General features: G+C 47.2%; 1 protein-coding gene and 1 long non-coding RNA gene across 2 annotated transcripts; both read right to left on the minus strand.

Annotated features, from left to right (window-relative positions):
• Positions 1 to 652: 652 nt before the first annotated feature.
• Positions 653 to 4,800, minus strand: LOC144135315 (uncharacterized). Its single transcript, XR_013315446.1, has 3 exons — positions 4,716 to 4,800; positions 2,676 to 2,730; positions 653 to 721 (listed from the first exon to the last, which is right to left on the minus strand). It is a non-coding gene; the product is annotated as an uncharacterized LOC144135315 (long non-coding RNA).
• Positions 4,801 to 5,281: 481 nt separating this feature from the next.
• LOC144134362 (protein Skeletor, isoforms B/C-like) lies at positions 5,282 to 17,954 on the minus strand. The gene is made up of 7 exons (XM_077667286.1): positions 17,867 to 17,954; positions 16,285 to 16,419; positions 15,405 to 15,477; positions 14,634 to 14,736; positions 9,880 to 10,045; positions 7,075 to 7,150; positions 5,282 to 5,498 (listed from the first exon to the last, which is right to left on the minus strand). Exons 1-7 carry the CDS (start codon positions 17,916 to 17,918, stop codon positions 5,282 to 5,284), a joined length of 822 nt encoding a protein of 273 aa, XP_077523412.1. The 5' UTR covers positions 17,919 to 17,954.
• Positions 17,955 to 24,424: the final 6,470 nt, after the last annotated feature.

Here is a 24,424-nt window from a genome sequence, read left to right on the forward strand (position 1 = left end):
TTGGTTAGAGACATTTCAGTTCCTTTTCAATACCACCCAATAAAAGCTCCCTATGCTTCTCAGCACGGGACACAGATAAACAGAACTCTGGTTCAAATAAAGCAGTGCCTAGTCTGGATCCATAAGGACAAACGGGTACCGTAAGTACGTGCCCTGTATGCGGTGTTAATGTGAGCTAGTATTGACCAGCTGGCCCAACTAACCAATACCCCGAGACAGAGCACAACAGATGCAGCACTGGAAACTATGGTTAGTACTAAGGTAGCGTCGTAACTTGCGCAAAACTGCGCATCTGGTCGGTAACTCCTGAATAGTTAAGCTTTCCTGCAAACAAGAGTGATCCTTTCGCTTTACGTTTTCATCTGCTATGCTCTTTGAGCGGAGCAGATTTACTTGAAGGGGCCTGTTCCCGACAGTATTGTTTCCCCACCACCCATGCGCCGGTTTTGAAAATGTATCCGGCATACAGATGGCAGTGCCACCAAGCGGCAAGTAGATGATTTTATTGCGAGCTCTAGGAAGGAGGAGCTCTGCTGTAGTAACGTAATCAGTCACTTCGAAGATTGGGGTTGTATTTCACTCTCAGAGGCAAGCATTTATTTTTGAGACCCGCTCCAGTGGACGATGCCCGCTGCCAGTTCATAAGTGCGACGCTGGGTGTCGAGCTCGGCGCTGGACTTCGAAGCAGTCGGATGAAGCCACACTGTGGATGCCCTGGCGGCTGCATGAAGTAATGATTCACAATGATTGCGCATGAAGCAAATTATACCGCTAGCTTACGACTTCATCACGTTTAGCGAGTCCCCTCAATTAATAAAGTTATTGTTCGCCTTTCCGCCTACTTCACAGTGCGGCCGTACTGTCAAGAACAATCTAGTATACGCGCCACACGGACACGTTTAATGGTCTTAAGAACAAACTGCCTTAAACTGGTAACTGCGTGAAACGTTCCTCTCAACGCGACATCTGATAGCGACACTAATCTTCTCACACTAGCACGTGACGAGACTTGTCCGCAGATCGGCGCGTTTCAGCAGTGTCCCTCGGCTGTGGCTGGTTCAGTGTTCAGTCACCTCGCGTTACCAGACGAGTAGACTTGCACTAGCACCCCATTTTTAATTCTTTAAACAGCATGAAGCAGAATAAAGGGATAATGAAGATCCTTCTTTGGTAGTACATATCATTTTTAAAGTATATGGATCAGGAGAACACTAAACAGTGGCACCTAACTATATCTCTGAGGTGCTGAGATTTGTAATGAGCGAGAAGCGTACCGGGTACAGCAACCTTTTCTCTTCAGCAGCTCTTACGAGGCTTTCGCTGAACTGTTTAGATGCGTGGATAACGACGAGGCAAGCTTCGGCAGCTTCAAGGCTGAAAGCGTGCTAGAGAAACGAGCTTCGCTCGGAAAATAGATCGGGAGCCACGCATGTGCCCGCAGTGCCTTCTGCCATTTGTTGCTTTCACGGGCCCCTTCCGGGCGATGGGCAAAATTTTCTGCAAGCCCAGAATCGGAGCGACGCAATAAGGGACAGTAGTTTGTCGGCCTTCATTTCAACGAGCGAAGCCATCGAGCAGAGTGTCGTCGAGAGTTATCGCTTAATGCGGTTAGAGCTTAAATAATAACATTCGCGTGATGCCACAAGCTCAAATCGCAGCATTAGTCTTAATGCTATTCGGTGCCTACTGAGCTCGCCACCGCTAACGTGAAACACCTTTCTGCCGACCAATGCATATTATATACATCTTCGAAATAAGAAATCTTCAAAGTGAGAAATATTCGAGATACTACAAATTTTTGCGAGAATTTGCAATCTTCAGGTGCTGGCTTGTCTAAGAGAGAGGAAAAAAAGCATTTTATTAAATAGCGACATATTAAGCGCTGAAAATATCCTGGGCGTGGAGCACCAGAGCACGCTGGTCATTCAGTTGGTCTGACGCATGCCAGGTACTACAGGTAGGAAGAAGCGGGGCACGAAGGGAGTTCGGATGGCGGTTGGGGCAGGAGGGGTCAGACCGAATGCGAAAGTGATGCAGGTGAGCTGGGGTAAGAAGGGTGTTGGTGTGAATCTTGAGAAGAATATAAGTATGGGTGACGTTGAGTTGCGGAAGGGGGGGGGGGGGAGGGGTTGGGTAGTGCCTGAAAGGAGTCACAGAGCTACATGTGTAGTGTTCTTTAATGGTGCGTTTGTAGCCCAGAGCCTTGTCACAGGTTGAAGGGCTTGCTTGAAATTCACGTTATCGACGGCAAGATCTCGTACCGAGTTTGTTTCCAATAACAATGAAATGTTTTTTTTGGTATCTAATATATTAGATATTTAGGCGAAACTATTCAACTGGTTTCTCGGTATTGTCATCGCCATTGCGTTTAATGCAGTTAAATCAGACCGTGAGGCACTGGCTCAAAAAAATCATCGCATCAGGAAAGTTAATGCATTGCGTAGTTAAGCTATTAAATATGTCTGTGCACGCTATAAGCGGCAAGTTATTTAATCTATGTTTATTGTTTATAGCATTACCCCGTGACCTAAGGCTCAGCAGTGGAACGCCATTACACCGAGCCAAAGATGCGGGTCGAAACGACGAGTACCCTCAGCTTATGAGCAGGATTTTTGAAAAGGAAACCATTCCTGGAGGCGTATTTGCCGTGGTTCGATGACTAAAGAAGTACCTACCACACTGTTCCTTTAAGCAGCCGTCATCAGCTGCATTTAGTGCGTTGAGGGCCGTCTGAAATAAAAGTGGGAAACATAGCATTAAAATTGGGACATCAAACCATTTCAGCTTTGTCCGCGGAAGACGCCTCGTGTAACAAAAAGGCAGCCCAAAGTGACACGGTGTGCTTAGGCAGAGCTGTGTGCTGGATGGAAAGACGGACGGCTTGCTTAGCACGATTCAGGGCACTCTTAGCCCTCTCTCGGCACTCTCAGTCCGTTGTTTTCAAAACCTTAGTTCAAGTAATACTTCGGACACCACGTATATAGCCCGCTAATGTTTTCTTCTTGCGGTACGTTACTCGGCTAGAAGCCAACACTGCGTAAATCTATTGCAATATCTTCACTTTTAATTGAGAGAAACCTATTGAGCGCGACGACATTCCGCGCAGATATATGAATATCGATTGCCTAGTGCACTTAGGCGTGACAAAATCTGACTTAAAGAAATGGTCCCTCAGCTTGCGCTTTGACGTACTTGCACTGAATACTTTTGACGGCCATAAAAATCGATGGGGTGTACCAATTAGTCCGAGTTGTCGTGATAACTATGGATGCTCAGCTGCATGGAGCACTTACTGACAGCCGCGAAAGCTAAAAGTGTTTGTATAGGTTTTCTAGGGTTCAGTTGTGTTAGTCGCAAACGCTCTAAAAAATACCCCCCCCCCCCCCCCCCCTGCTTATACGCCCTTTGGAAAAGCGGGGTATCTCTGAATAAAGAATAAAAGTCTTTGAAGTCCATACGCAAAAAAATAATAATTTTCGGCGCATGGCTATAACCTGTAATAAAAATTTTGTTGTTCTGCACAAGAACATTCATTCCAGAAGGAAAAAATAGCATTCGAATTAAATTTATTCTGGCAATTCATTCCCAATCAAATTTAATGGGCACATTGCCCTCCAGGCCAGATAAGAGTTTAAATAATGTCCTATTTCCAACGGGCATCATCAATGCTGACTTCTTCCAATGTTTGAAAGCGTGAGGTCGAGCGGTGTTCCCCTCTTCTTGTTGAGCATATTCATGAAAGGGAATAGGTTAATAAAATAAGCCTTACACGTTCATGTCATAATTTGCACAATAGGCCTGATGATGCTTTTGTTTTGTTTTGAGTTATTGTTGTATTACCATGGTATTTATTTGATTGCACTTCGTTCATTTTGTTCGCACCTCCTCCTAAAGTAAATCTCCGGTAGGGGCCATTCAAGGGTAAATAAATGATTGTTGCTGAATATGATTGCTTCTGAAAACGTCCACACTAAGGCACGTGGGTACGTCTTGTGTGCACTCGTGAAAGCGCATAACTACAGCCCATTTACCAATGGCTTTTTGTTCGAGCATCTTCGTTATATGAGAGAGGTTCTGAGTTGAACTAGCACCCCCTCTGGAGACACACGAGGTTTTAAATGTGTAGATGTCTGCCGTGTTCATGTGTACGGCATTCTCAGAGGTGAAACGCTTAGAAAACACTCTAGGTCCTACGCATTATGAAGCGTAGGGAGATAGCAGTAGTCCTTCAGGCGCGAGATGTAGGTTAAAATGCTACTAGCTGCTCCCGAATTAGGTGTACGAAACTAAGGTGAAGGTTGAATAAACCAGCCGTGGAAATATACAAATTCGAAATGAACAAAAGTTACCTTAGGACACTGAATAGTTTGCAAGCTAAAAACGTTCAGCAGGATAACATTACGTCGGAGACTCTGCAAGACCTTTCCAAAATGAAGTACTAATCATCATTATGTGCTTGGGTTTTTTAACTTCTTTAAGTTGGGTTCGCGTGTTTTTTCATACGTAAGATCCAATTGCAGACAGAACTCAATATTCTTTCTTGCCATTTAGTGGGCCTGATATAATGCAAGTACAGTGCTTTCATGTAGAGATCTGCCAACGAAGAGGGCATTTGGCGCCGTCAACCTGGCCATTGGCAGTGCCTCTAACTGCACTGCCAACTGTACAGCCGAATGGGCTGCAGAACTTAGTGCGAGGAAAGGAATACAATTCACCCAGTCGGCGCTTGACGGTGACCGCTGCTGCCACAGCGGCCAGGCCCAAAACGGTCAACAGGGGCAGGGGCCGGATGTCCATGCCTGCGTAAGCGGGCACGAGCCCAAAAGCTGCCTTTAGTTGGTTTGCTGGTTTATCCAAGCGACTTAATATAATAATAATTGGTTTTTTGGGGAAAGGAAATGGCGCAGTATCTATCTCATATATCGTTGGACACCTGAACCGCGCCGTAAGGGAAGGGATAAAGGAGGGAGTGAGAGATAAAGGAAGGGAGAGGCGCCCGTAGTGGAGGGCTCCGGAATAATTTCGACCACCTGGGGATCTTTAACGTGCACTGACATCGCACAGCACACGGGCGCCTTAGCGTTCTTCCTCCATAAAAACGCAGCCGCCGCGGTCGGGTTCGAACCCGGGAACTCCGGATCAGTAGTCGATTGCCCTAAAAACTGAGCCACCGCGGCGGGTAAGCGACTTTTGTCCGAACGACTAAAGTTGGGCTAGTTGAAAGGTATTCGTTACAAGAACCATGAACAAGACTACAAACGATAGTGAAAGACGACACGACTCATCCTATACCCGAGCTTGGGGTAGGCGGAGAGACGTTCTTTTCAGGCATGTGCAGGGGCAGGCTTTCGGCCAGCGCCTTGTCTATGGCGACGTCGGCGTAGCTCTGTTTGGTATCAGTGCAGTACAACGAGAACCAGTTGAACTCGTTCCAGTGGCGGCCTTCGGGCAGCTGGACCGTCACGTCAGTCTTGGCAATACGCCCAAGCTTTCCCTTCCTGCGTGGACGTATATGACAACCTGGACTCGACCGACATCCATGATTAGTGTCTCATATGACAGAGGCACATCACTCGCACGATTTTGGTTTCTTTCCTTCACTGAAACGCCAGAAAGGGGCTTATTATAACCGTGACCAAATTTGATCCCCTGACCCCCAGCACCCATAGTTCACGAAACGATGGCCCCATGCTCGAACTCATAAGCACCTTGCGTCGGCAACGGTTGTTCCGCCTTGCAAAAAGCGGCCACAGCTGTGAGTATTATCTTCCTGACTAGAGTGAATTTATTATTCAGAACTACTACAAAACTACGCTGCATCTTTCTCCATCCCAATCGTCATCCGAAGTTTTCCTCTATTTTTGCTCTCCGTATTTTCTCTAACGTTTGTGATTACCTGTGTGAGGTCTTTTGGCGCTACCTGTAACTACACTGAAAATTCTGCAGCAAAATGGGCTGCAGAATTGAGCTGGGCAGTCCACCTGATCTGCTTTCGATTTTTGCGACCGTCATTAGCCATGCCCCTCCGTTTTGTGCCATTGTAGTAGTGAACACCATCTGGTGGCACATGAACGCACCTGTGCGCCATCTGTTATGCGCACGCCAGTTTAGTCGCTAGCAATGAAAATTTACTTTTAAATCATATCAAGTGCACTTTTGTTTGCTGCATCACTTGAGAACAGTTCGCCTTAGTCTCTTTACACTTAAAAATGCGTTAGAAATGCATCCTATTTTTTCGCTTAAATAGTGATATTCATTAAGAAATTTTACAGGGAGGGTCGTCCGAACACATCACTTAATTACAAGCACTAAGGTGTGCTTGTGATATGAAAAAAGTATTTAAGTTATTTTCTATTTATGGCAATGCCATTTATTAAATGCTTCCTTAAGATTATATAAGCACTGTAGAGGTGAACTGACCAAGCATGTTATTCGCCACTCATTAATGTGGAGACATTTAGTACGGAAGTCACAAGTAGGAAGAAGTGCCTAAATGAAAATTCTAGCATGACAAAACATTGAGAAATGCCAGAGCACGTCAGCTTAATTTCTGCCGGGAGAAATCGTGGAGACTTTCCTGCTGCATCATGCAGTGAGCCAATAGAGGTCATCTGAATAAAACACCATGAAGTATATAGTTGAAAAGATGTTAAGGTATCAGACGCTGTCAATTTCTGTTAGTTTACAAAACGTACACACGTGAGGTACGCTGGCATTTTGAACACACCCTTCAAGCGAGGCAATGAAGGTGCAGTAATTGGACCACTCAAGATGGACACTTAAGCCATGCCGGAAGGAAAAGGAGGAAGGTGGGAGTGAAAGAAGAAAGAGAGAAAAAGGCGCTGTAATAGAAAGCTGTGGAATCATTTCGACCCCTTGGGGATCTTTCACGTGCACTTCCATCGCACAGCACAGAGGGTGTCTATTGCATGCTGCTTCAGTTTAAATTCGAACTTCACAGTCGAGATTCGAACCCACGACCTAATGTTCAGCAGCCGAACGCCAAAGCCACTCAGCCACTACCGCACACGCTAAATGTCGCCGCACCGTGCGGTCATCCATAGCCCTACTCACTCCTGGCCGTCGTAGGTGAGATGCGTCAGTTCTTCCGGCTTGGGTTGAGTGTTCGGGGCCACCACGAACGTCGCAGCTGCGAAAAGAGCGCCAGTTGTTTTACGTAAAACATTTCATTCGCCTGTTTCTCTGGTGATATGTTTCATATATGATGATTCTTATAATTCTGCATGCTTCCTGTGTGGCCCACATGTAAACCATTTGAACATACGGAGTCCATATGAGTAGTACAGACAACGCATACGGAAGCTTCTAAACTCCTGCGGACTCCGCATGGCGTCATAAACATAATCTAGAAATAATGCGGAATCACTGCGGCAAGGATATAGCAACCGCCCGGAAAACATACGAATATTCGTTTGTTTTTCACACCATAGGGGCTTCGTGTTCGTATAATTCCATATGTACGGTTCTTACGGCACATTCCACTAGGGCGGCTTGTGGACAATTCACACAATGTGTTGCATACTGCAGTGTTGAAACGTTCTGTATGAGCCGAACATACGGATTATGACGATGCAGATCCCGTAAAATATGAAATATACAATGCATATATTTTCCGTAGAGTTTCTAATGCCCTCTCTGAGGCTTCCATGTGACTATCGTGTGGTGTGCATGACGTCATACGGAGAACGCATATGTTTCTTTTCTCCTAGCGCTGGTCCGCAGAGTCCGTAGAGACTCAGCGTGCTCCGTATGGTTTCCGTATGAGCCATGCGTAGAAAATTCGGAATAACAGGAACCTTCATACGGAAAGCTTCAGCCGTGTAGGCCCCGCTATTCACGTCAGAAATCACGAAGCTTATTTGAAAACTGGCGACAAGGCATTGAACACTCTGAAATTTGACAACAAGGGGCAGTCCTTTTGGCCGACGTCGTGATCTAAACCTGCATGGGCGCGTATCTCTGTAATCTTGAGCCTGAAGACTGCGAATGGAGCTCAATATATTCAATGCACGGCAAACTTATGCGAGTTCGGGTTGATGTAAAGGACCATTGCTTCGCGGTCATGTCTTGGGATTTGAGTTTTAGTTTCTTCAAGCCTCTAGGACGCATTTGACGTGCCATTGCTAAATAGTAAATAAATATATCTCTGTAGCGGAGGCTCAGTCCGGAGGCTCTGTGCATGAAGCAAGTATTTAACAGCATGGACAACGCCGTTGGCTCCGATTCGCTCAGCAGAGTTTTGCTTTCGTGAGCTGAGACACCTGTAAGGTCCTGGAGAGTTATGAACACAGAAACCTTATAATAAACCGAACAATGGGCAGTGGTCTCATCTTTATTTTTATATTTTGGCAGCTTACACTTGCGCGGGGGTCTATACATACGGAACGAGATTTTTGTGTCAGAGAATTTCTTGACACAGTGAAGGTGTCTTTCCTTTCTTACTCAGTCACCACAACTGACGAATGTTGTAGCGGAAAATTGCAGCTGAGGTGCAGTCTGCTACAGACGACGCCCGAAGTGTGCGCCTAAAAGGAATCCTAGACGAAGAAGGAGGAACCAATAATCTTGGCAAGGCGAAAAAAAAATGAAAAGCCAGCCTATTTCAACATCACTTTGTTTTTACAAGAACCAACCACATTCCAGTTGGTATGGTACAGTATGATACTGTATATTATATGGCGTTTAACGTCCCTATGCGACACATGCGACTTTAGGGGAGGGCTCTGGATTAATTTCGACCACCTCGGTTTTTAGCTTGCACTGACATCGTACAGCAACCGGGCGATTTTGCACTTTGTAATATTACGCGATAGCTGTACCGCAGATGTGTCTTGGTCTTGGCGAGTTTGTAGTTTTCATAGCAGTAAAGCGCTTGTAGTGAACAGGAGCGCAATGAAGTCACCACTCCGGTACCATGTGATCACCTTTTAGCCGACGGGAAATAAATCATTCTGTGAATGCAGCGCAAGAAGATGTCGGACACAGACGAGAAAAAAACCCACCCACGAAGTGCGCGGATTGTGAATGAGTACTTGTCAGCGTCCGAAGCCTTCGTGCACTTCATTCGCATCATGCAACGTCAACTATCCCGTCTCGCAAACCCTTGTTCAACAAAGCGTTTCCAAGATTACCTATAGGCCACTAAGTATGCACCACATCTGTATGGTATGTCATGGTACGTGGTGTTTACCGTTCCGAAGCTGCACATGCGCTGTGAGAGAAGTCGTAGTGGAAGTTTGCGGATTAATTTTGACAATTTTCGGCTCTTTAACGTGCACAGACATCGCGCCGCATACTGGCGTTTTCGCATTTCACTTTTATAGAAAAGTGGCCGCCACGGTCGGGATTCAATTCCGCCTCCTTGGGCACAGGAGTCGAAAGACACATCCCTCACACAAGTTTCTTTAGACAGTCTGTAGAATGTCCATGGACGATTGGCAATAAAGTGTATAGTCTCTCTGCAGACAAATGCTATGGGCTATAGTCTATAGGCAGCAGAAATACTATAGGCAGTCCATGCGCTATTAATAGACGAAAGTAAATGTCTGTAGGAAAGCAGTATAGCCTGTAAGAAGTCTGTAGAAAATATATAGACAATTTTTATAGGGGATAGCTACCAGTTCACAGCGGCGGGATGTGCCATCTGCAACACGTCCCCCGGAACCTTCATGTGTGAACCCACGAGTGGATCCTGTCTGGGGTAGAGGGAGGGTACGGCTGCAGCTATCACTTCTTGCGTCTCTCGTTTCGTCTACTGCACCTGTTCTTGTTGGAGGCACTGACACCTGCTGTTGTTGCTGTGTTCAATTTTATCGCACACAAGGACGCTGTCATGCGCCAGTCTGTTCGTCGACTCACAGGGGCACTGGGCGTCGTAGTGGAACCCCTTGAGCAGCATAATGCCGCTGTTCCTGAGGACCACCTCGTCGGCCATTGCGCCGCTATGATTGCTGCTCAGCTTGCCCAGGCTCTGTTCTGTCGGCAGCACAAAGTCTGCCGGTATCTGCACGTTGCCGAACTCGCTCTGCGGATGATATTCATACTCATTAGCATAGGCATCTTCATCTGCAAGTCGGTTCCATACAGCGCAAGGCAAATTCATCTGCGCAGGAAATTGACATATTTGTTGAGGAACATATGCGTTGTCATAAACAAAAGGGAAATATGAGCAACCTTTCCTGTCCGTATCCCGGGTGTCCCACCTAAATGTGATGATAATGAGGATTGATTTTTATGGCCCAAGGGCATCTGTGGCCAATGGGCGCCATGGCACAAGGTATTTTTCTTCTACTCAAGGTGGGGTCGAAGACCCATTTCCAAAGCATTTCATACTAAATAAACCGAGCACCAACCAGACCAGGGGAAAGCTTGTACTCATTGTATCACCGGTAGGCACCCGGAGGTGCTGGGGTCGAACCCCTCAACTCCCGCATGCGAGGCGGAGGTTCAGACTACTAGGCCACCGCTGCGATCCTCCACCTAAACGTAACTAAGTTCTTAGAAAGACGGGGTCTCTTAGGCGACTGATACGAGCTGAATGCCGTTCATTCTGGAGCGCTGTCTCCGGCGAGGTTTTGCACTTGCAGAGGCCGCCAGATATGCTCCTGCGTCTGCTAACCCGTTATCGGGCTTTCTTTTTAGGCCGGTAATATATCTAGAGAAATGGTGCCTTGCTGTAAACATTACAGTATACTGTTTTTCAGCATGATCTACAACTTCCGAATGTGCACTTTTTCTCGAAGCCAACATTTTAAATAAAAGCTGATTACCAAACTTTGCAGAGAACTGCGCTTGGTTCGAACTCTTCAAGTCCTCGGTATTCTCCCACTAACGTAATTCAAGTGTTTGTCGACGGCGTCGCAGTACTCGCTCTAGTCGACACGGGCGCTGCCGTATCAGTCATCAGTGAAGCTCTTTGCCGTCGTCTTCGTAAGGTGACCACCGCACTTTCCGACTTTTCGCTTCGCACCGCCTCATCACAGCGCATTCATCCCTCAGCGGCGTGCACGGCCCGTGTTCTCATCGAAGACGTCTTATACACCATCGAGTTTATTGTACTGTCTCGCTGCTCACACGACATCATCCTGGGCTACGATTTCCTTTCCACTCATCATGCCGTTATTGACTGCGCCCGCGCGGAAGTTTCCTTTTTACCTCTTTGTGATACCGTCTTGTGTGACGTCCCTACCCGGCCTGCAAAACTCCTCGTCGCCAGTGACACAGACATTCCTCCATTTTCTGCTGCCCTCGTTCCACTCTCCTGTGAGTGCTCAGCTCTTGCGATACAGCGACCGCTTCGACACCACCCGATGTTCTTCAACAAGCTATTGACGCAGATCTCCCACCCGCACAACGCGATCAACTCGCTGCTCTTCTACAGAACTTCACTTCTGCCTTCGACCTTCCTCACACTGCTCTGGGTCGCACGTCTGTCGTTACGCACGCAATCGACACTGGTACAAACGCACCTTTACGACAGCGTCCTTATCGCGTGTCGGCCTCTGAGCGCCAAGTCATTGCTGACAACGTGGACGACATGCTTCGCCGGGGCGTCATACAGCCATCTAACAGTCCATGGGCTTCTCCGGTTGTTTTGGTCACCAAGAAAGATGGTTCCATCCGGTTTTGCGTCGATTACCGTAGGCTTAACAAAATCACGCGCAAAGATGTCTATCCTTTGCCGCGAATCGACGACGCCTTGGACTGTTTACAGGGAGCCGAGTATTTCTCCTCTTTGGATTTGCGCTCCGGCTACTGGCAGGTACCGATGGCTGATAATGACCGCTCGAAAACTGCCTTTATAACACCGGATGGATTATACGAGTTCAACGTTATGCCCTTTGGCCTCTGCAATGCCCCGGCTACTTTCGAGCGCCTGATGGACACTGTTCTTCGTGGACTCAAGTGGCAGACCTGTCTTTGTTATCTGGACGACATCGTAGTTTTTTCTGCCGACTTTTCTTCTCACCTTCTCCGCCTAAAGGATGTCCTCACGTGTCTCGCCGGCGCTGGGCTTCAGTTGAATTTGAAGAAGTGCCACTTTGCCGCTCGAAAACTCACAATTTTAGGCCACGTAGTTTCTAAGGACGGCATTCTTCCCGACCCCACCAAACTTCGCGCAGTTGCAGAGTTCCCGAAGCCAACCTCCCTGAAGCAGCTTCGGAGCTTTATCGGCCTCTGCTCCTACTTTCGACGTTTCATCTTGAACTTCGCCTCTATCATCGCTCCTCTGACCCAGCTCCTTGCCGGCAGCTCCGACCTTTCCGCCTGGACTCCAGCCTGCGATAAAGCCTTTGACACTTTACGCCGCCTTTTGGTTTCGCCGCCCATTCTACGCCACTTTGATCCGGCTGCGCCTACGGAGATCCACACTGATGCCAGCGGTATTGGGCTTGGTGCCGTCCTTACCCAACGTAAGCCTGGTTACAGCGAGTATGTTGTGGCATACGCCAGCCGAACATTGACAAAGGCAGAATCTAATTATTCAGTCACAGAAAGGGAATGTTTGGCCATTATTTGGGCTATCGGAAAATTTCGTCCTTATGTGTATGGTCGACCGTTTTACGTTGTGACCGATCACCACGCTTTGTGCTGGCTTGCCTCTCTGAAAGACCCATCCGGTCGCCTTGCTCGCTGGGCTCTTCGTCTCCAGGAGTTTGACATTCATGTCATTTATCGATCAGGGCTGAAGCATACGGACGCGGATGCTCTTTCCCGCTCGCCATTGCCTAGAGATAATTCGTCTGACCACGTCTGTGCCTACGATATGTCGACTCTTACAACTATCGACATGGCTACCGAGCAGCGGAATGACCCCTGGATCAATGCACTTTTGAATTTTCTCTCAAGTCCTACTCCCGGTCATTCCTCCAAAGCGCTCGTCCGCCAAGCACACCACTTCTCCATTCGTGACGGTCTTCTCTATCGCCGCAATTATTTGCTTGATGGACGGAAGTGGCTTCTAGTCATCCCGCGTCATCTCCGCGCCGACATTTGTGCTGCGTACCATGGTGACCCACAATGTGCTCACGGTGGCGTATTGAAAACCTACACACGCCTACGTCTGCGATTTTACTGGCGTGGAATGTACCGCTTCGTAAGACATTTCGTGCGCGCTTGCGAATCTTGTCAACGCCGAAAAACTCCTCAGAAGTCCTCTGTTTCGTTGCAGCCGTTACCCTGCCCTGCTCGTCCGTTTGACCGCGTTGGCATAGATCTCTATGGCCCTCTTCCGACTACTCCTGCTGGAAACCGGTGGATTATTGTGGCAGTAGACCATCTGACTCGCTACACTGAAACATCACCGTTACCCTCTGCCTCTGCAAGAGACGTTGCTTTGTTCATTCTCAACAACTTGATTCTTCGCCACGGGACTCCGAAGGAACTGCTCAGTGACCGCGGACGCGTTTTCTTGAGCGACGCTCTCGAGGCCCTACTGAAAGAATGTCGCATCATTCATCGCACCGCTACTTCTTACCACCCTCAGACGAATGGCCTGACAGAACGCTTCAACCGTACTCTGAGTGACATGCTGGCCATGTACGTCAACGACGCTCATTCCAACTGGGACCACGTTCTTCCCTTCGTAACCTACGCGTACAACACTGCGATACAGACCACCACTGGATTCTCTCCCTTTTTTCTTCTTTACGGGCGCGAGCCAACCTGCACAATGGACGCGCTTTTTCCCTACCGCCCTGATGTTTCTGAATCGACGCCACTCTCGGACGCCGCCCAGTATGCAGAAGAATGCCGTCAGCTCGCTCGTTCGCTCACAAAGGAAAATCAATGGCAACAAAAACACCATCGTGACACTGGTGAGGCGCCTTCATATACGCCCAACTCCCTGGTGTGGCTCTGGGTTCCTGCCACAACCGCCGGCCTGTCAAAGAAGCTTCTTGCTCGGTATCACGGTCCATACCGAGTGCTTCAAAAAACATCTCCTGTGAACTACGTCGTTGAGCCCGTTACGCCATCTGCGGACTTGCGTCGCCGTGGACGCGAAATAGTTCATGTGGACCGAATCAAGCCCTACTACGATCCGTCTGTCCTTTCGGCACCATGAGTCGCCAGGATGGCTCCTTCTCTGCCCGGGGGGGAAACTGTAGTGTGGTAATCTTCATCGATATAACCACTGACATGCGTCGCGTGCTGCCGCTCTCAAGGACGAAGAAGTTGTTCGCTGCCTTGCTCTTTCGCCACGCCTGACGCTTCGCTGCGAGTCTCCCCTGAGCGGCTGGAATCATCTGGGTTCACCGAATAAACACACCCCTACAGCAGAAAGAAAAAAATACTGCAGGCTATCGCACGCAACTCTTGAAGCACTCATTTAGTTTCTCTCTCTCAGGATACTCCGTCTTCTTTAAAATCTTGGTTACATTTAGATGAGACACAATGTATATATCACACATATTTCATCCTTTTCGCTCAAGGTGTGGTTAAGGTGAAGAGTGCAACTGTTACCGCATGCTTCCTTCTTCCACAACATTGTCCTCCCCAGGAAAGTGCCAATAATTTTCCCCATATAAGCTTACCATTTAAAACTGGCATGAAATAAAGAAGTTATTGCAACGAGACAAAAACGTTGTCTTGTGTGACAGAGTATCCCTTACCTGGAACTTCTTACAGTAGATCCCAAAAGTCCGGTATTCAGTGATCTTCTTGGGCAGCCTCAGGTGCACTTGCGCCTTTCTGTAGGCCTTTAGGATCTTGGTGCTGCGACGCAAAGCGGCCGGTAGACGGAGCATTCTAGTCGCTCTTTCAGATCGACCCGCTTTCAAACAGTGGTAACAGCGCGGACTCATTGGAAACTGCAGTCAATACTTTTCATGCTAATGGTTGCAGCCCTCGCAAAGCAATGTCCGCTGAGGATGTTTCCTGACAGGGATGAAGGCCACCAGCTTAAAGGGTTGTTACCTTGCAGGAAGCTTCTCAGTTTCAAATTTATTTTCTGTACACGCACCTGCACTATATAGAGACAGGCTTCGTCACTATGGTTCATTCTGCTCGGGTCACTTAAATCCGAACAAACTGCAAGCAAAGGAACCTAACAAAAACAACAAAAAACAGGGTGCTTTCAGCTTAAGTGAACAGTGTGCTAGATTACAGCGACAGAAAAACACAAAGTAAAACATTTACAGTCAGGCATGCACTGTACTCCACACACCTGTTAAAGGGCTCGAACGGCGAGCTATACTTTGCATTTATAACAATGGGCGCTCACGGTGAAAGCCAAGCCAAAGCCAACTAATTCATCGCGTTGTGTTAAGCGTTGCCAGCGGCTCCGTTGACACCAACATAACTGCTTTGCAATGTTCGATGAACGGTACCACTAACTCAGAAAAATGCCCAAACACTGCTCCAAGTAAGAAAGTCATACGAACCCGCCGAACTCGTCGGGCAGCTGCTCTCCTTGGTCGTCCAGTTTAGAGCCTTTCCCTCCCCAGAAGTAGGCCGCTGTGGGTATAGATAAATGAGGAATATTGTTCACATATGGCTGTTCAGTAATAGTTCATTTTTCTGGCTACGACAAGGTTAAAAACATCAACGGCACCGAACATAAGGAAAGTACAGGACCTTCCAATATGAAAAGGAAGCAGGGAACTTATGTAGTTCGAGCATTCAGTTAACGATGACTCCATAATCATGAGTCACAAGAACAGGTTTCCAGTTTTCCAACTATAGTTATCCTCTTGGCATATAATATGTCGTATACAGACCAAAGCGGTAGTCTCGCGGTAGAGCATCCGCCTCGCATCCTGGATGAGCTAGGTTCGATATCCTGTTCCACCGGGCACCCACCGGTTTCCTAATTGGCCGCTGGTCTAGTGCTCGGCTCTACTAGGGGGAAATGCTTGAGAAAATGTTTCTGTACCGAATAGTTCTGCAGGCATTTTCAGAGTCAGAAAGCAAATAACTTCGAAGTCCGCTTTTTTTTCTTTTCAAACGGTTTGTTCCATTTCCTTTGCGCGGTGGTTGCAAGGTCAATCAGGGAAGTATTGTTCGTGTGACACGGCCGGACTGGATGCGGCTGCGGCTCCCCTTACAGACCGGCCGTGCCTGTGGCTGGTGATTTTTTTCTCCACCTCCTGTTTCCTTCGTCACGTTAGACATCTCCCCCAAATTAAACGAAAACAAAATAAAACATAAGAAAATGCGATAGGTGGTTCGATTAGGAGTGCACCGGCAGTAGAATTGCCGCCCGACTAAAGCCAGCCCATCTCGGCGCGCACAGGCTTTCAGCCTCAGGGGAGGCCAACGCACCGGGGCCTTTGCCGTCGTAGTTGAAGTCTGTGAGGAAGATGCTACTGTCGCTGGCGGCGTACACGGTGGCGCTGAAGCTGTGCTCGTAAGTCGTGACTGGACCAATGAGCTTGCCGTAGTAGGCGCCGGCGATGCCTGGGAGGAGAACTCAGTTTGCGTTACTAAATGACCAGATCAATTACCACAGGTGCGGCGCCCAGATGAGAGGCAAATATTTCGTATGTTCAGAATTCAGTGTCCGTTAAAGACCTCTTGCGGTAGATATGACGTCAGAGTCCTCCACAAATGCGTACCCATTTGCTCAGCCTTGCTATGGCGTGTCAGAGTCTACGAAACCAAAAAATGCACTCTAAAGACAAATGAAGTTGGCCTGCGTCGAGAGGTTAGCGCGTTGTAATGAAAAAGACTTCCGTAACTAAAAACTGGTCCTTTACAAGCAAGAAAATTTCGAAGAAAGAAAGAAAAGGTACTGTCACTGCCCGTTTCCGCAAAAAAACTGCAGGGACATCAGGAGAATCTTGGTCGCACGGATCCGTGGTACAAGGATTACTGATGCTGGACTACACAGCCATTCAATTCTCAACAGTGATCACGATCCATACGAGTCGCTCGTATGGAATTATGTGAATATGGAGTCCATATCATGCGGAAAAAATATGGACATCTATATGGCTCCTCTATAATGTACATATAAACTTTCTATAAAATTTTATATATCTTCTATAAAGTGTGCATGACGTGGTATGGAACCCGTAAGCATCCATACACGCTTTTCATAAGGTCCATTCCATGACCACAGCGTGACTATCGGGACTTAGAAGAAGGAAACCCGCAGGGACGCAACAGCGCTGTGTTGCATGTTTCCGTCTTCTATGTCCGGTTCGTCGCGCTGTAGGCATGGAATATCGTCACCAACTCGCCCAACAACTTATCTTGATAAGGTCCATACCGACTCTATACACTCCATACTGACTCCGTATAATCCATATGAAAATAAATGGAATTATAGAACTAGCCTGATGGAAACTATAGAGTCCTTTGAAATATTGACGTCAACAGTCTGAACTGAGTGGAGGGTAGAAAATGCTTAGCTTATAGATCCTATTCTCCCAGTAACAAAGTCGTGTCTGGCTGCCGAACAGTAATCAAGAGAGCTAAAAAGGGCCACGCAATACTTTTTTACTAAAATGAAAATCTGCCTGAAGTTGGACTCGGTGTCAACTTAAAAGAAGTCAACGCCGTAGAACACTCAAGTACAAGCGCGTTTTATAATAATCGGCATAGGCACGAACCTCTCACGTTTTCCCCTTGAGTCAAAGGTAAAGGCTCTTTAATGCCTGCAGCATTTTTGAAAGAATCGGTTCATCCATAACAACTTTGGGAGTGGATAGCACTCTTTGCAAAGTGCACGAACACAGGAACTCCTCGCAGCAGCGAGTGCGTGACGCGGACGAATGTTCACTTATGACTTGCATGACTGCGACTAAGATATTCGGAGTACATGCAGAGGGGGAGGTGCAGAGGGAAGAGAATGGGAATGTTTAAGAACGTTAAGGTAGAGTACAGAGGAAGGAACTCTCACCTCGAGGGGCAACGCAGACCAGGAGAACCACGGTGAGCGCCCGGACATCCATGGCGTGGTGGGCACTTTGGACGAGGGCCGGTGGTGGCCGTACTGCGAGCGACGGAACCGCAATTATTGCTGCTGTTTACCTCATGGTAGAAACGGTACGTACCCAAAGAGGGGAACTTGTGAGGCAGGAGGATGCCCTCTTAAGCAAAGGCCTATGTTCTTCTTCTTCTTCTTCTCCCTAGTAAGCACGCAAGACACAACACTTTTATGATCGGCGGATTATGAACACCTTAAATATTATTGGAACAGGAAAATTTGTTGCTCTCGGCAGCTTGGAGTATCACTGACGAGGCTGCGCTGCCGCATCCCCACTCTAAATTTCTATTTACACAAGTCGGGTTTGGCGCTCTCTCTCCTTTGCGCATTTTGCCGTGAGCCTGAATCTATAGAACATTTTTGGCTGTATTGTCGCCGATTCAACTCTCTGAGAAAAAGGTTGCTGGAGGAGCCCTTGCAGCATCTTGGCCTTAGTTTGAGCAGCCCGCTCTTGCTATAATTTGGCGCCACCACATTTGGGTTCAGCCACAGATCTGTTTGTACCGCTGTTCTAAATTTCCTGATAGAATCTCACCGACTGCCTTGATAAGTGTTCCAAAATTTTCTTTTCTGTCACTTATTACATTTTGACTTAATCATTATTATTTAATCTCTCTCTTTATTATTATTCTTATAATTTTGAAATCAAACCTCTCATCCCTTTTCTGTTCACGGGGAAGGATCCACCGGTGTTGCGCTCCCACGTGCTTTTCCTTTTTATTAACTGCGTTCAGGTGAACAGCCACCCGATTCTTGGCCGATCCCCCAGTGTGGGTATGTGCCATCTTTTGATAGGCTAACAACAACAACACATACCCACACAGGGGGATTGGCCAAGGTTCAGTAGATAATCCCAATGAGGTATTTGCGCGGGGGAAGATAGGCGCGTGAAGACTAAATCAATATAAAAATTGAAACAGTCAAATGAATTAATGAAATATGAATTACCAGGAATAGAATCGAGCATTTTTGGACATGCGAGAAAATTTTGTATACAGCTAACAAGGTAATCGATCAGTAGCACTCATGTAATCATGAAGGTAGCCGCAGACACTGCTTAACGGGAATCCCTTTGCGCTCGCACCGAACAAAAGAATAACCGGAAGAGACAGAGGGAGTCCTAAACTCAAAAGAGGGACCTCCAAGTACTGTTTTCTCTGAACTGCGAACCGCCGGCAAGAGAGGAGAAAATGATCTATTGCTTCAACTTGCCCACATGATACGCAAAGGTTTGTCGCAGCGAACCCACATCTCCATAAGTACAAATTTAAGTGAGGGATTCTGCATCGCAGAAGCGTCATTGACACCCCGCAAAACCTTGATTTACACCACCGGATATTCCACGGGAACTTTAGGTGGCTAAAATCCGCGGTATTGAGCAATGGATCACTCAGGTTGGCTGAAATATGTTGGAAGCGCTGGAAACGTGAAGTTTCTAACAGAATAAGGTGAGGGATGGGATAGATTACAGGGGCGCTGAGAGCTGACCTTGGCAGTAAATCAGCCACCTCGTTAAAACAGACGCCCGAATGCCCAGGTACCCAGACAAAGCGGATCTCACGCACTGTGCGTGGAACAAAAAACGTAAGCGAACGATTCAATAAAGATTTTCCCGAATTTTGGAGAGAGACTAGAACTGAAAGGCAGTCTGCAAGAAAAAAAAACCGGTGCTAATGCCTGTGGAGTTTCACAAGAGCCAAACCAATGGCCAGAAACTCTGCGAAGAATATAGGAGTATAATCTGGGATACGAAAGGAATAGCTCGAAGCCAGCTCCCGCGAATATATCCCAACCGCCGCCTTCTCACAGCTGCCGGAGGCATCAGTGGAGATAACAGTATGAAGAAGAAAATTCTGTAGGTGTTCGGAAAGGAGGCCATTTAGGATATTTGCGGGCATATGTTTCGCATGGAACGGGAAAATATGGCCATAATAGAAGATGGGGTCAGCCTGCGTATCTGCGACTTGTTGCAAAGAGATCAGATTAACCTGAAGCGGGGCTAACAGATTCTGCGTGAACATAACTTGCGGAAGCTTATAGCGTGGCCAATGATTAGTGAAAAACAGGTGTGGTTGGGATATAAAAAGGGGACTACGAACGCCGGGGGCCGGGTCAGAGGACCTGAGGAAAGTACGCACTGTTAGAAGTTGGAAGCGGGAAAAGAGATCGGGGATACGGGCTTCCAGATAAAGGACAGCGTTTGAAGCTAATTTTGGGAGGCATAGCCGTAGGGCACGCCTTTCCAGTAAAGCTAATGGCTGCAGCTTGTAGTTTGCGCTACCAGAGAACAAGACACAACCAAATTCCAGAATCGGTCTCATATAAGCCTTATAGAGCAATAGTAACGTGTCACCACGCATGCCAAACTTTTTATTGCAAACTCGTGTCAACCGGCCCAGAGCACGTTCCCATTTAATAACATTATTCTTAATATGGCGTCGCCAGTCCAAACTTTGATCATAAGTAACGCCTAGGTATTTAACCGACTCCACCTGCGGAATTGGAGTGGAGCGGTATACTAGCGAGATGCACAAAGAAGTGTCGGGCGGAAATACCAGCACGCCACATCTGCTGACATTAAGTGATAAATTAATTTGGTTCAACCAGACTTCAATAGCATTCAGGTATGCCTGCAAACACTCGTATAGTGCATGAATATCCTTTGCTGATGCGAAAAAAAGCTATATCATCTGCGTATACATAAACTGTAATGTTTGGATGAATGGGTATGTCCCGAACCAATATGTTGAAAAGCAGTGGAGTCAAAACAGATCCTTGCGGCACACCTCTTGATTGAACATAGGTATTAGAACAAAAAGATACGTCTGTACAGAAAAAAAATCTATCTTTTTAAAATTCACAAATCCAAGCATAGATGTAGTGCGGTGGATGTAGCTGAGCAAAATTGCTAATAAGGACCGTGTGTTCAACTCTGTCATAGGTTTTAGCAACACCAAGTGTCACCAAGGCCGCAACTTCTTTCTTGCGCATTGAAAGTCGTATTCGGCTCTATAGATCCACATGCGCAGACCATATGGAACAATCACGACGAAAGCCAATCTGTGCGGAGCTAAGGCCGTTAACATGACGACCGTGTGTGTGTGTGTGTGTGTGTGTGTGTGTGTGTGTGTGTGTGTGTGTGTGTGTGGAGATTGAAGACTTATGGCTTCAATCTACACACGGTAGAGACGCTATTATTTAAATCAGTGACTCTGGCGGAGAAACTGCCGACAGACCACTGTAAGGCTAGTCTCGCCTGTATATGTGCACTACCACCCCCGTCCGGAAATTTTCACTCACATGCGTCAAAGCGCTCCCGCCTAGCCGGCAGGCTTTTCAGCAGGAAGTTCTGCTCAATGTTTTCATGACAATATGCACACAGGACAACTCGAGTTATATTTTTGGAATACCTTTTCGCGACAAGCGTACACGAAAAGTACCAACTCGAAAAGAATGACTTTTGTTCAATTGCGAAGAATCTGAAAAAGGTTGTTGGTGTTCTGTAGAGAGTACACCTAATTTTTTCCCAGACCCTACGACAGAGGTGCTGCGGTGTGGCTTAAGCCAGTGACTGAGAAGAAATATACGATTGGCAATTAAGTGAGCAATCTTACCTTATTGAAATTTGAAAATAAATAAAATTAGTGGAAAAAGAAACAGTCACATGCCGCCAGTGGTTTCGGATCCCACCGACGGCGTGTGGTCGTTTTTTCTTCTAATTTCTAAACAATTTTCTTCAAGCTTTCGGTGACTGTTGGCTTCTTTCGTATGTATGTGATAAGGAGCTCCTCATTTTTCTTCTCTCGTCTGGTCAACAGCTTGACGAGGACCCTGGTTCTGGCAGTCTTGATGACATAGAGATGACACAAGAGAGTTCTCGCACAGCTTCCGCCCTCACCGTTAGGTGGCGTTCCGAGGTACAGGCCGCGAAATTCAGAAGTCGTGGGTTCGGATCTTATCGGGCGGCGTGAGGACTGGCGTCGTCTTGAGTGTCGGCGTCGTGGGCGAAAAATCTCCGGAGAAGCAACGCAGGCGGGCATCCTAGGTCACGTGACCTTGTGACGTCATCACAACCTGCCCACCGGATAGTGAGCAAACTGACCACCGCGGCAGGTGGCAGTTAAATCAATGACTGGTCGGGAGAAGTTGCGTACAAGCTCCACCGGTGGCAGCACTACAACGTAAGTTTTCAAAAGTGCCGCCACATTGGTATTCATTGTCGGTATTGTGAAGCTATGGAAACAGGCTCTTTGCTCCAATTTGAAAAAAAGTATAGCAATAGCGAGGAATAGAAACAAGATGCCCCGTGAGATCATTGAAGCAGTCAACATAGCATCATTAAATGACAACTGCCTTAGCAAGCCTTCTGTTTGTCTATCAGGAAAAGAACTTGCCTTTCTGACACGAAATTCGAGGCATTAGCTCTGCAACCCTCCCACCATGTCTACTGGTTTTTTTAGGACTTTCATCACATTTGACCACATCTTAGAGTTAATCTGCATGTATAGCCTAGTTTATCTTTTGGCCGTGTTACTTTTTGGCCTTTAAACTCGTTACATTTTTATACCTTTTATACCTTTTATCGGTTTTAGCTTCATGACCATGTTTTTATCTTGGCTTGTTTATGTCATGTTCCTTGTTGGTCATTCATCCTCAAATTTCTTTTTATTGCTTTTCTTCTTTCCTTGATATTTTATAGTAAAGAGATGTGTCGGTTTTGCTTGCTTGTTGCCACTGCCCCTTCATTTAATTCCTGAGTCATTGTCCGATCAAAAGTTTGTTTTGCTCTGCTTGTGCGTCACTGCCTCTGACAGGTTACTGTATAAATACGTCGCAATAATTCTTCCGAAATAAAGTTGAAAGTTAAGCGCTTCTGTCCGTGTCGGCCTCCTTGCTTCTTGTCCGTTGTTCGTTTTGCGCTGGTTCCTCTGTGATCGTTCCCCAGTGCAGAGTAGCAGGCCAGATATTTATTTTTCCGGCCAAACTCTCGGCCTTTCTCGTCAATACCTACCCCCCCCCCCCCCCCCCCTCTATATCGCTCCTTCGGTTGTCCAGAAACGTTCCCTTGCTATGGCATTGTATTGCGCCTCTTTTGGTTTCGCGTCTGCCTTGTCTTTGCCTTTCGCCTGTCTCTGTTTTGTCTTTCTCTTCAAATCGATTTGTCTTGAGACTTGGTACTTTCCTGTGGTGGAAGTTGCGATGAAAGTGCGGCCGCATGGTAGAGGCCTTACTCTTGGGGGAACCTAGAATACGCCGTGAAGGAAACAAGATGAGAGAGAAGCAGAGGTTAAGGTAAAGACAGTAAAGGCCTTGTGTAGCTTAGTTGGAACGTGGTCGGTATAAATCTGCATTTCTTTCTCCGCGCCCCTCTTCCTCAGTTCGTCCGTTGAGTTATGACTCAGTTCAGGTTACCCCCACAATGATACACAGTGACTACTACAGCTACCCTCACCGATGAATGGTTGGGAGCCCTGGGGATGCAAGATGCATAACTCTTGGCTGAGAAGAAAACCTTAGGTAGGCTGTGTAAGACAAAATCTGAGCACCCAACAACATTAATAGTCGAATCAGGACCTTATATATAAGTTTATGCAATGACGTGGAGCTGCAGAAACACCATAGTGAAGCGGTGTTCAGCGGCCAGCTATTCATGAATACTCAGCATCTCAAAGAGGGACACGACTCAGAGAAGCATATACTCAGAGAGGCACACAAACAACCATGTGCAGTTTTCCGTGATCTTGGGATCTTGTGTAGCGTGTATGAGCGCTGACGCGTGTAGAGACTGCGGGGGAGGCTTGCCTTACGCGGAGGGACTATAGCACTTGTGCGGTGCCGGTGGTGTCCCTTCCTCGTCAAAAGGAAGGTGGCCTTAACAAGGGTGAGTAGTTGATGTGCTCCATGAGGCAGGAGCTGCGAGGCAGTTGGCCTTCTGTGTCTACTTTATGTCCATAATCAATAGTAACAATTATAAAGCCGTGGCGACGGTTCCTGTTCCCATCAAAGACGTTGATGGCAACTAGAGTGGTGATACGTCACCTGCGAATGAAGATGCTAAGATATTTTGAGCAATATGTGGGCCAAGATATTCAGCGCTCGAAGCAATGTCGCCGCCTTCCTTCAACACTTTTGTAGCGTGAGCTACACTTGCCGAGGCTGAGCAGTTCCGCGTGGCTCCTGGAGAGCCGTGCTGCGCATGCGCGAGGAGCAGTGACATCACACGGCGCACGGTGCCAGCCCCTACTCTCGGGGACAGAGGCAGCCGGATTTTTGGTGTAGTCTCCATATTCGTGCATTGTGGTTGGTTCACTTGAAAAAAGAACTGGACGCAACAGTTTTAATGCGCCTCTTGGTTTTTTGAATCACCGTTACAAAAATTTGTACTCTATAGACTGTCTATATACTTCTGTCTATAAAGTCTATAGGCTCTACAGACAAACCCTAGAGAAGTCTATAGGCCATATAAATCCT

This window comes from Amblyomma americanum, chromosome 5 (genome assembly GCF_052857255.1).
Source record: "Amblyomma americanum isolate KBUSLIRL-KWMA chromosome 5, ASM5285725v1, whole genome shotgun sequence".
Classification (NCBI taxonomy): Eukaryota; Metazoa; Arthropoda; class Arachnida; order Ixodida; family Ixodidae; genus Amblyomma; species Amblyomma americanum.

Excerpts from the sequence above, each read along its gene's own strand:
- LOC144134362 (XM_077667286.1), bottom strand. The coding sequence starts at position 17,918 with ATGGATGTCCGGGCGCTCACCGTGGTTCTCCTGGTCTGCGTTGCCCCT. Across the intron at positions 16,420-17,866 it reads GGTCTGCGTTGCCCCTCGAG|GCATCGCCGGCGCCTACTAC; the intron begins GTGAGAGTTCCT and ends TTCTCCTCCCAG. Across the intron at positions 15,478-16,284 it reads CTACGACGGCAAAGGCCCCG|CGGCCTACTTCTGGGGAGGG; the intron begins GTGCGTTGGCCT and ends CTATACCCACAG.